This window comes from Pinus tabuliformis, chromosome 5_1 (genome assembly GCF_031772625.1).
Source record: "Pinus tabuliformis cultivar Carrire ecotype Pingquan chromosome 5_1, CPIR1, whole genome shotgun sequence".
Classification (NCBI taxonomy): Eukaryota; Viridiplantae; Streptophyta; class Pinopsida; order Pinales; family Pinaceae; genus Pinus; species Pinus tabuliformis.
The window spans coordinates 494,393,001-494,405,920 of NC_142305.1; the positions used below are offsets into that span (position 1 = coordinate 494,393,001).

The following is a 12,920-nucleotide window of genomic DNA, read 5'->3' on the forward strand; positions in this document are numbered from 1 at the left end:
TGTACCTTAGGCATAGAATAACTATGGGGACAATCTAGGCTGATATACAAGATGGCACAAAAGTTAAGAGAAATTATTCTAACTCACAACTTAATAGATGTTTGCCCACCGAAAAATGCTCCCACTTGGGATAATGGAAGAAGTGGAAACATATATATAGCTAAGAGACTTGATAGATTTCTCGTCCAAGAAAATATGATAGATAAGATGGGGGATGTTAGATCTTTTATTATTGAAAACTATGTATCAGACCATCGCCCAATCACTCTTCTCTGGCGTAACATTGATACAAGGTTTGGTTTACCTTTCAAGTTCAATAGAATCTGGCTAGAAGACTTAAATTTTGATTCCCTTATCCAATTATTCTGGAAGGAAAGAAGTAATACAGAGGAAGGCATCTCGAGTACTAAAAGCTTTATAAATAGGCTTCAAGTTCTTAAAGCAGAGGTAAAAAAATGGGAAAGGAAGAAGAAGGAGGAACTGAGAAGGGAGTTGTCTGATATTGAGGAGGAATTAAAATCCCTGCATAACCAAATGGCCACCCATTCCCTTCCTCCCATAGTAAGGGAGAGAATTCATGCTCTAGAACTAGGAAAAAAGAAAATTCTTCAAGTTAGAGAGACGACTTGGAGATTGAAAAGTAGAGCATTATGGATTAAGGAAGGAGATAAAAATACCAAGTTCTTTCACCACTTTGCCAATCACAGAAGAAAACAAAATACAATTTGGAAGATAAAGGATGGTGAAGGAAACAATTATAACAAGCAATCGGAAATTACATCTTTGGCGGTTTCATATTTTAAAAAAGCATATAATAGAGTGGAAGTGGAGGATGTGGAAGCTCAGAGATGGGCAGTTGAGGAATATCCTAAAATGTTTAATGATGAGAAAAATGTGGAGTTGTTTAAGGAGGTTAAGGAGGAAGAACTGGCCCAGGCTATTAAATTAATGAAAGGAGATAAAAGCCCGAGTCCAAATGGATGGACTATTGAATTTTTTGCTCACTTCATAGACATCTTTCAAGAAAACCTGTAACAGATTGTTGAGGAATCTAGGACAAAAGGCTTCATACATCCTCATCTAAACTCTACATATATCTCCCTTATTCCAAAGAAATCAGAGGTGGAAACCTTTGCTGATTATCGCCCAATATCACTGTGTAATCTAACATACAAGATTATCTCTAAGATAATAGACAACAGATTGAAAGTTTCTTTATCTAAATTCATCTCACCTGAGAAATATGGTTTTTTAAATAATAGAATAATCCATGACATAGTGGCTGTTGCACAAGAATGCATGCACAGTATTAAGTCAAAAAAGATGAATGTAACAGTAATGAAGGTAGATCTAAAAAAAACTTATGATTGCTTAGATTGGGGATACCTAAGAATGGTAATGTATAAAGTTGGAATAAACTCAAATATGGTTGAATGGATCATGGGGTGTGTGTCTTCAGTTCGTTATGCAGTAATAATCAATGGATTCCCATCCAAGTTTTTTGCAGCAGGTAGGGGACTTAGACAAGGGTGTGCATTATCCCCTCTCCTTTTTATACTGGCGATGGATGGACTAAGTTTAAAAATAAAAAAAGTTGTGACCATTGGTGAATTTGAAGCACTGAAAATCAGCAATCGTGTCACTGTTTCTCATAGCTTTTTTGTTGATGATATCTTGCTGATGGGTATGATAAACAGATTCAAATGGTATTCACTATCTTTAATCATAAAAAAGTTTGGGATAGCCACGAGACTTGTACAAAATGAACAGAAATCCATCATTCTATATGGATCATGTAACCAGGATGATATCAGATATATCTAGAACTGTTTTGGGGTAAATGCAGAAAATTTAGACAAGGGTATGAAATATTTGGGGTATCGACTAAAACCAGGATGCTATAAAAATGTTGATTGGATGTGGTTGGTGGAAAGATTCTATTCGAAAATTAAGGGATGGGAACATAGATGTTTATCAATGGGAGGACGTATCATCCTCACACAGTTAGTTCTTACACAACTGGGGATTTATTGGGCACACTTGTTCCGCATTCCACAAATGATTATTAATTTACTGAACCGAGTAATGACAAGATATATATGGTCTGGTGCAAGAAGGAGCTGTAAATATCATTTGGTAAAGCTGGAGAAGATCACTAGACCAAAAATTTTGGGTGGTTGGGGTGTTCTAAATCTAAATTTTTTTGGATGGGCACTAATTTTAAAATATTTATGGAGAGGCATCAACAGTAAAGGCATATGGGGAAAGGTTATCCGGTCCAAATACATGAAGAATAAGGAGTTTTCCTTTTGGTTCAGACAAGGAGCAATTGGGAAAAAAGGCGGTTCACAGATATGGAACAACTTTAGCAGGGTCAATATTACCCTCTTCCAAAATATCTCATGGTTTTTTGGATCAGGTAATAGAATTATGTTGGGAAAAGACTGCATTGTAGGAGCAAGTGAGGTACCACCTAGGATAGTAGAACTAATACATCATCTGAATAGAAGAGGCATTTATATCCTCAACCAGCTGATAAGTGATTGGAATGGTAGCATTCCAATTTGGCTTGATTCCACCCAACTGAACCTTACTGATCAGTATAAATTGGATTGGTTACAGCTTGTTAAAACATTAAAGGAGGCAGGGATATGTTATGACAACAAAGGGGATTGCATAGCATGGGCTGGTAAAAAGAAGAAAACAGGAGAAATCGAGGTGGCGGACTACTATCTCAAAATATGCCTGAAGGAAATAAAGAATGTGGAATACTATTGGTTTCACAGTTTCTGGAAAATTAATATTCCAATAAAAATTGTAATTTTCCTTTGGCTAACGTGGCAAAACAAGAATCTCACATGGGAAAACTTACAAAAGAAGAGCCATCATGGTCTTGGGATATGTTATCTGTGCAGGCATAATGCTGAGGATAATGAACATTTATTCTTACATTGCCATAGATCTGTTAATATTTGGAAACACTTCACCAACAAGTTGCAGATTCCATTCATACAGTTTAATACAATTGAGGAGTGTTTAAAATGGTGGAGCACTCAGAGCAAAAGTAGGCGACTGCTCACTTTGGTTGTTTTCTGGGAAATCTGGAAAGGTTGGAATCAACTGAGTTTTGGTTCCAATAGATGGGGAAAAATGCAATCTATGAACTCATAGAACAATGGGTTATATCGGATCATAATGAAGGCATTAAGGAAAAAAAAAGAGAGAGAAGGGGAGAACTCAGATCACCAACTACCTGGTGGGGTTTTTTGATGGGGCAGCTCAAGGAGGAAGATGTGGGTGCGGAATTTGGATAAAGCTATTAGAAGAACAAGAGTTCCGGATACACTGGTATGTGGGAGAAGGAACAAGCATGAAGGTAGAAGTTGTTGCTTTATGGGGTTTACTATGGTTTATTAAATATTTGGATATCCCTCAACTACAAATTTATGGCGATTACAAATGTATGATAGATCATGTTAAGGGGAAGAATAACATCCAGCAAAATTCTTTACAAGGTTGGCTTAGGTGTATAAAAATCATATGGAATACCTTTCAACATCTGTCTATTCTACACATTAGCAGGGCACATAACAAGATCACGGATGAATTGTCAAAGAAAGGATTACTAGCCACATAAGAAGGTATGTATATCATGATAAAATAGGATTAGACGAGACAGAAGTAGAAAATATCAAGTTGTCGGCATAGACTATTGAAGATAATCATAAAAAAGTAGATCCTCAATGTAGATAAGTTCCTACAAAATCTCTGTATCTTTTTGTTTAAAGTTTTGTACAATTTTTGTATTTGGTTTTGTATAGAAAAGATAAGAGGAATGACTACTTTAATGTAGTTATATACAGAACATGTAAATGATCCGAGATACATCCTAGTCTTATAGAATCTCTTAGTGTGATTCTGTGATATATTGTGGATGAGGCAGAGAGTATATAGATTCATAGCTGCTGCAAATATTAGAAAATAGTTTCAGAGGTCTGTATGATGAGTATTTACTCCCCCATGTAGTCAAATTGTGGATATCACAAGATTTATGAGGATGATATGTCCATCATAAGTATGTACTGTTTTAATCATAATATAAAACAGACAGTTTTTTCTTGCTGAATATATATATATATATATATATATATATATATATATATATATATATATATATATATATATAGATATAGTTATATATTTATATCCAAGACATACAAATGGTTGAAAATTGTCACATAGTTTTATATTTAAATCTAAATCATACAAATGGTCGCAGATTGTCACCGTATATTTTAATTTATGATTGTGTTTTTTTTTTTTTATGGTTTTGGTATTTTTCTACAGGTTTGGTATGATTGTGTTTTTTTAATCAGTTTGGTATTTTTCTACTGTTTTGGTATGACATTTGATAGAGATTTTTTAGAATAGTAATTTGGGTATTGTAATATGAGATTTTTTATTTGTATAGTAAGAGTGATTTAAATGATTTTTTATGCGTTTGACTTTTTTTTATGTATTTGGAAACTTATTTTAAATAACAAGAAATTAAAATCTCATTCAAAATTGTATTACTTGATTTCTATATTAATTGTATTCACATAAGTTGATGAACTCAACCTTGAGGTATTAGGAATGAACACATAATTGAAACCAAATCAAAAAATAAATGTTAGAAGAAACTAATATTAGTTAGTAAATAAAATTGCAAATAATCCAACTGAATTTTGATGAGTTGCACTATTTATTTTCATTGATGATAGAATTTGTCTATTGGTTTGTACATCAAGCATCGATGTTGATTTGTTTGGGAGTCCATATTAATATTATATTCACAAAACTAAGAACTCGAAGAAAATCTAGAATACAAGTTTCTATATATGCTATGCCATGTCATTCATGCAAAGAGAATAGGAGCCTTGGAATCCATTGTCAAGGCAAATTTCTACATAATTCCTTAAATAGCCACAAAATTTAATTTTTGTAGAAGATCCAAATTGGCAAGGTGTGAGGGCCACAAGTACCACATTCACAAGTCATACCAATCAAAGTATGTGAATCTTTTGACCTTGATAAAGCTATTAGTACTCAAGAAGAAAGCAAAGTCAATGTGGAAGAGAGAGGGATTGGAAGATACAATGGCCATCAATGCAGAGATTAAAGAGGATAATTGACACTTGAAGGAGACGATGCATATGTTTGAATAAAGGTTAGCATAGCCATAAAAGAATTTTGAGACCTATGCAATTTTTTTTCTATTACTAGATTATCGTTTTGTTGAATAACAATGCTTCGTCACCCCTATTCTAGTCGATTGGGACAAGAGTAGAGTCCATCTTATGCAACTATGAGAGAAGGTGATTCAAATGAACAAGATTCATACAATTGCATACAAAATAGTTCATACACAAATGTGTAAGTTAAATAACATACATTGCTAAAGTAACCAAAATAGTCAAACTACAATAACAACATATGCATGAAAACGTGTTGCCTCTGTTATATATATTAAGTAAAAGTTCCATCCATCCATACACCATTGAAAGCCACTAGCCCCAATAGTGGAACATTACGGTAAACAGTGTTTACTGCTCCAAAGATATGTACTCGCTCTATGATGTGGAGAAGCCAAGGATTGTCACAATACTCTCCAAGCCTCCTCTAAATAATGCCTAGCCAAAATCTTGGCTCCCAAAATCTTGTACTATGAGTTATGAGGTTCTATATATAGCAAAGGGTGCGGTGACCCTTAACATTCCCCTTTGACTCTTGGACTACCCTCATGAATCTTCACATTACATAGTGATTTTTCACATTTCACTAGTGACACTTGGAATTTCACTTACAACATATTTATAATAATACAATTTCCACATATACCAATATGGGACAAAAATAGGCTTGAGTCAGCCTAACAAGACAAATAACATCACTCAGGGTCTTGGGGAAAGACCAACTCAGTAACCTCCTTGTGGTGGTCTTCAGTGACGAACTGATACCAAGCTTCGTATTGTTCTATCGTGTCCCTGTACTGTTAGGTGATGTATTTATCGAAGCGGAATCTTGCCTTCATATCTTCCGAGTATATGGTTATGAAACCTCTATCCAACTCATCCTAAAGCACGCGCAACACTGTCTTGAGTGTGGCTGGACCACCGATGTACTTTTGCATGTTCTCTATGCTCAGCTTCAAGTCACCACTGGTGGCTTTGCGCATCAACTACTCTATGTACCCTTTGACCTCTAACATGACTTTATTCTTCCTCATGGCTTGAGTGAGGGTTCCAATGGAAGGGATCTTGTGTGTCCTCATTATGAAATCCAAACTCCTGTACAACCATGCATAGGAAGCCTCTAGGCTGGTGATGAGCAGAGGGAGTTGCCCATAGTTTCGGATCAACATCTGAATCTCTGATTGCAGCTTCATTATCTTGTGCAAGTAAAACAGGGCTCCCTTGTACCTCATTGTCCATTCTTGTACATGCGCAATAGTAGCATGGATGTCCTTGAGAGTTTGGGTTTTCTTCGCACACTACTACTGAAAATGTATAGATGGAAAACTATTTTGTGCACGGTGAAAAAAATCTACTATACAGTGTCTGCATGTTGTTCTCCAAACTTGATATCTATGCAAGTATTGCTTTCTTCATTTCTGCCATAGTGGATCCTGCAGACTGCTTTATTCTCTTCCTGACCTCTTGCAAGTCTTTCGCCATCTGATCATTCTTTGCTATCAATAACTTGACCGTCGAACTCATGGCTTCTGCATAAGCCTTAGAAGCCTCGACCATGGTAGCTGGATGTCTTCTGACATATGACACAATCACCCTTTCCTCTATGTGCGCAGGTGATGTGTGATCATCCAGGAGTTTCTTTGTACATGTCTGTACAATCCTGTGTTGTGACTTGTCGAATGACAGATTGTACACATCCATCTCTGGATCAAATTTAAGGACAACAACCTCTCCTTGCTCGCTTGGGACCGATTGTGATTCTGGAGGTGGCAGAGACTATGGTGCGAACTCATATGCTCTTAGCATGAGATCAATGTCTTGGTCTTGTGGCTCCTATTCCGTCTTCATCTTCGTTCCCTTAACCATATGCTCAACCTATTGAGCAAATTCTCAAACATGCACCTGCTCGCCCTCTTCTTCGTTCGTTGGCTTCTCTGTTGTCTTAACCTGTTGATCTGTAGCTGAATGTTAGTTTTGTTGTGCTAATTTCAACTTCAAATTTATAAAAATATGTTTTTCAATTGCTTCATGTGTAGGGTTCTCTTATGATGTTTGTGATTGGAAACAGGTAAATTTTATGTCAAGTTTTATGATAGAATCATGAGAAAAATAGCATGAAAGTAAAGTGATGAACAACAACAAGAAAATGAACAAAAAACCATCAATAAAAGCACTTAACACAATGTTTTAATAAAGGATTTCACCCTTCCTGGGCTACATCTCCTTGTTCCAGCTTCCGTGGCTTGGGCATCTGTATTTGATCAAAATGGAAAAAATACAATTTACAATGCTCTACAACTCTTGAAACCTGCTTCAATGGACTCAGAGCATCGAAAACCCCTAATATGACTCTCCAAGCTCCTTAATTAAAATTTGGTTGATCTGGGCTTAACCTCCTTCCCTGGTGGCCCTAGGCTTCCTTGAACTTCCTCATAGAAAAATCATGTATAAACGTATTCTATTTCCTTTAAGACCCATTGCATTGTCTTTAGAACATCCAAATCATCTGAAAATGACTATTCATTTTTTAAAATTGGTCGAAATCCCATCAAGTTATGGTCTTTTCAGTTTTTCCCTAGGAAACCTTCGCTAAAACTGGAGGAACTCCAATTAACTTTGTTAAAATTGGATGGAGTTCCAAAAATGGCAGTCCTACCAAAATCTCCGCTAAGTTAATCCACCATAAATTAAGGATAAATATGGTTTAATTAACCATAAGCATCATTAATGTGCTAAGCACGTTTAGTGTTGGCCCCTTTCCCAATAAGTGCATTCCATTATATAACAAGACTTAATGTGCAGCGCAGTTGGTAAGGCATGTTGTTAGTGGAGGGGAGGTCAGGGGTTGAACCCTAATGCCTCCAACAATTTTTTACCAAATGCACATTAGACATTTGACCTTTGGGAGGTGCCACGTGGCGGCCTCCAGGCTTGCCACGTGGCATTCTCTCATTGGTCCAATAAGAACCAATCACGATGCATCACATCACCACGCTACAAACCAATAACATAGTGACACTTGGTGGGCCCTCATTGGGCATTGACTCCATTGACTTTCCCATGTCACCTGCCACAACAACGGTACGAACTGTTGATTGGGCAGTACCTGCAATTGTTTTTGTTTGTTTGGTGAAATGGTCAGTGGGCTCGGTTTTGAGTAAAATGAGTTGCATTGGTATCGTATCACGGAGATGGATGTGGTCATTTAGGTTATGATTGATTTTTAACACGTTTATTTTTGAGAAAATTCTTGCCCCTAATCCAGATTCCAATCACTCCTTCCCACTGATGGGCTTTTGGACCCACAAAAGTTGGTTATCTGATGAGAGTTGAATACTCTTCTCCTACCCAAGTTCTATCAACTAATTATACTTGGAAAGTCTCCATGACAACCACTTGGGTACAATAACATGCCTTGCATTGCAAATGGCTATGTCCCTCAACCATTGTTCTCCTTTTGCTGCTAACCCAATCCAACACATGATTGATGCTTGTTGACTGATTAAACACCCTGCTATACCAAAGCGATCCCTCGGTGCTTGGAAAAGTGACTGATGGCCTTCCCACTGAGAATCATGTTCCTCTTTTGCAACACATGCATTTGATGCAAACTTCTCCTTGGAAACCACTTTTCTAAGTTAATCCCATCTGAGTGAACTACAACAATGAGTTCCAATATCATTAACAAAAAGAAAATAAATGACCATTCTTTTATGTCCATGGTTCCAAATTCCACATCTGGAAGAATGCATTCACCATCTCTTTCGCTTCTTTGCGTCAACACATAAAATGGTCTACAATGGTTGCAAACTCTTTGGCATTTTGTCCACTTTCACTTCTTTCCTCTATCATCCTCCAGTATTGACATGTTTTTCATGTCATGATTTGAGAATGAAGGCCAATCATGAACCTCTTGCTCAAGAATGGACCTTCTAAAATCTTGCAACATCTTGTCACAAATACAACCATTAAATGTAAAAACACATTATGCAAGAAATGAAAATCAACAACCTCTTCTTTTGCTCCTTTAAAGCAGCAATTGTCACATCATGTAACTTTGCCATGTACTCTTGCATCTTGGTGTACAAACCATCAACTAACACAAGTCGACCAAACATGCTCCAACAATTGACTTGACTTGAGAGCCAAACATAAGCATGTACAACAACTTGACGATTATTTGCATAAACAACAAGAATTTCACTTCTTATGCAATAGTCTGTCAACATCTCCCTTTCATATTTGGAGACAAAATCAACTCTTCCAAGTCGATATAACATACATGTAACAACAATCGACACAAGTCGACACTCATCCATGTATCCAAACAGAATGAAAATGGCATCAATTCCACTATTCACACACACACAAACTCTCATGCATCTGTACAATTCTTCAACTCTCCATCAAGTACAAACACAAGTACAATAAGCCCAAAAACATCTATAGGTACATAAAGCACTGAATTGACAAATTTTTTTCAAATGAAGTGAGTAACATACCCCACTTTCACACACCTTCATGGCGAAATATGCAACATCAAGAATGCATTCACATACAAATTTGTAACCAAAAATTGCCTTCTTTGATGCATTTAAGTGAGTCAAAACAGAACTCCAGTTTCAACATCTTGCATCATACAAGTTTCAACATACTTTCAATAGAAAAGTAATGCATTCATAAGGCAAAGAAATTCATTTTTAGGGCAAATAATTTCATCTATCAACAAAAGGAATGCAAGCCTTATTTGGATAAGAAATCAAACCACCTCTTACCAAACCATTTCCATGGAACTTCATTCAGCTACACATCATATTGTGAATCACATTGACCCACGTCAATTATGGAATCTTCTTTTCCATTCTTGCCAAAATCTCTCTCCATCTTCTTCAAATGTCATGGATGAGTTGTTGGATACAAAGTCCAACAGTTGTCTACAAGATGAACTTGCTTATGGAAATGAGTGCAAAACAATTGCATCTTCTTTGCAACATGTTTTCCATTATCTAATGGACCTCTAGTTTTCTATCGCTTTTGCTTTGAAAGTTTCCTGTATGTGGCCTTTTTATTCCAACATCTTGAAACATTATGGTTATTCAAACCACAAAAAGAACATGTAAATTCTTTCCAATTCTTATGTGAAGATTTACCATGTTTATCATAATAAAAAGAACTTGATTAAAGGCAGATTTATACCTTGCACATTCACCTTTGTCGCCTTCTTGATTAGGTGAATTTGATGATGTAGTGGTTCTCTTTAGGATACCAACAATGGTTTCAAGGAACTTATGGCTTTCATCATCCTCTTGTTTTCCATTTCCACTAGTTGCATGCTTATGAGCATCTTCTTGCAAAGTGGGTATAAAACTTTTTCATTCATCATGAACACAAACTTCACAAGCTTGAGGGTATGAACATGTAATGAAATTCCCTCTTGGAACACCTTCATGTGCCTCCTTGGCTTTGGATCATTCTCCATCATGTTGTGGATAACCAAGACCCAAATGCCTAGGCCTTTCCTCAACAACAATTGGCTCAACTATGCCTTGTTCATGTGTGCCTAACCCTTTACCTTCATAGCCCATCTTCATAAATAATTTGGACCCTATTCCTCTAGTGTGTCTTTAAAATTCACCAAAAAATTAATTTTGAGAGGAAGTTGATGATAAACTTGAATTGCATACCTTATGTTCATGCACATACTTGGCTAGGGTTTCCTTGGCATCATAAAGTAAAATATCCATCTCATGCATCTTTTCAAGAAGCTCTTGCTTCTCCTCCTTCATGGCCATCAGCTCTTCTTGATGTATAGTGTTATCCTTCCTATCTTAAATCATCTCTTACAACATATCTCTCATGATGAAAAACTCCTACAACATCTCTTCATCAAAGAGTCTTGCTAAGGAATAGAGATTAGACACATCACTTGTTGAAGCTACCATCACATAAACTTGCACACTGTTAATTATCCTTGCACAAATATCAAGAAATCAATAAAATAAATCTATTCTCTGATACCAACTTGATCTGTAGCTGAATGTTAGTTTTGTTGTGCTAATTTCAACTTCAGATTTATAAAAATATGCTTGTCAATTGTTTCATGTGCAGGGTTCTCTTATGTAATTTGTGGTTGGAAACAGGTAAATTTTATGTCAAGTTTTATGATAGAATCATGAGCATAATAGCATGAAAGTAAAGTGTTGAATAACATCAATTAAATGAACATCAAACCATCAAGAACAACACTTAACACAATGTTTTGATAAAGGAGTTCACCCCTCGTGGGCTACATCTCCTTAGTCAAGCTTCCATGGCTTGGGCCTCTGTATTTGCTCAAAATGGAAAAACGTATAGTTTGCAATGTTCTATAGCTCCTAAAACCTACTTCGGTGGAATCATAGAATCTAAAAACCCTTAATATGACTCTCCAAGATCCTCAATTGAACTCTCGCTAATTTGGGCTTGACCTCCTTCCCTAGTGACCCTTAGCTTCCTTGAACTTCCCCATAGAAAAATCACGTATAGAAGTATCCTATTGCCTCTAAAACCTATTCCATTGTCTTTAGAACATCCAAATCATCTGAAAATTACTATTCATTTTTTAAAATTTGGCGAAATCCTATCAAGTTATGGTCTTTTCAATTTTTCCCTAGGAAACCTCCGCTAAAACTAGAGGAACTCTAGTTAGCTCCGCTAAGGAAGTTCCGAAAATGGCAGTCCTGCCAAAATATCCGCCAAGTTAATTTACCATAAATTAATGATAAATATGGTTAATTAACCATAAGCATCATTAACATGTTAAGTGCATTTAGTGCTGATCCCTTTCCCCATATGCTTGGTGCTACGGTTTAACAATAAGCGCATTTCATTATATAACAAGACTTAATGTGCAGCGCAGTTGGTAAGGCATGTGGTTAGTGGAGGGGAGGTTGTGGGGTTGAACTCCAATGCCTCCAACAAAATTTTGACCAAATTCACATTAGACGTTTGACCTTTAGGAGGTGCCACGTGGCGGCCTCCGGGCTTACCACGTGTCATTCTCTCATTGGTCCACTAAGAACCAATCACGATGCGCCACATCACCAAGCTGCAAACTAATAACATAGTGACAGTTAGCAAGCCCTCATTGGTTGTTGACTCTATTGACTTGCCCATGTCACCTACCCAGTCACCTGCCACATCAATAGTGCAGATTGGTGATTGGCAGTACCTGCAAAAAAATTTGTTGTTTGGTGAAACAGTCAGTGGGCTCTAACTTCCTCATACAAACTTGGTTTCGAGTGAAACATGTTGCATTGGGATCGTATCATTGAGACAGACACGGTCATTCAAGTTTTGAACAATTTTGAACACTTTGATTTTTGAGCAAAATTTTGCCCCTAATCCAGATTTTGATCACATGTATAGGCGCAGTTTTCTCTGTCTGTGCACCTGGTCTTTCCACCTGTTCATGTTTTTGCTTCTCTTCTATTTCTCTCCTCCTAAGCTCTTGCTCTGCTTTTACTTCTTTTATGTTTCCTGCAACTTCCTCTTTGCATCTTCCAACCTTTGCTTCTATCTCTTCCTCTGTTCTACTCTCCTTTCGCACTATCGCCTATTCGCCTCTACCTCCAAAGCTACTTTCTGAACAAGAGCATCTTCTCTAAACTTGTAGCTTTTTTCAACCTTTACACTCTCGACAATCTT

At 36.7% G+C, this 12,920-nt stretch overlaps 1 protein-coding gene across 1 annotated transcript; it reads left to right on the plus strand.

Moving 5' to 3' along the window:
• The first annotated feature begins 207 nt into the window (after positions 1–207).
• LOC149165653 (uncharacterized) lies at positions 208–1,035 on the plus strand. Its single transcript, XM_089429897.1, has one exon. The coding sequence runs from the start codon at positions 208–210 to the stop codon at positions 1,033–1,035; it is 828 nt and encodes a 275-aa protein (XP_089286023.1).
• Positions 1,036–12,920: the final 11,885 nt, after the last annotated feature.

Coding starts and splice junctions, on each gene's coding strand:
- LOC149165653 (XM_089429897.1), top strand. CDS start 208: ATGGGGGATGTTAGATCTTTTATTATTGAAAACTATGTATCAGACCAT.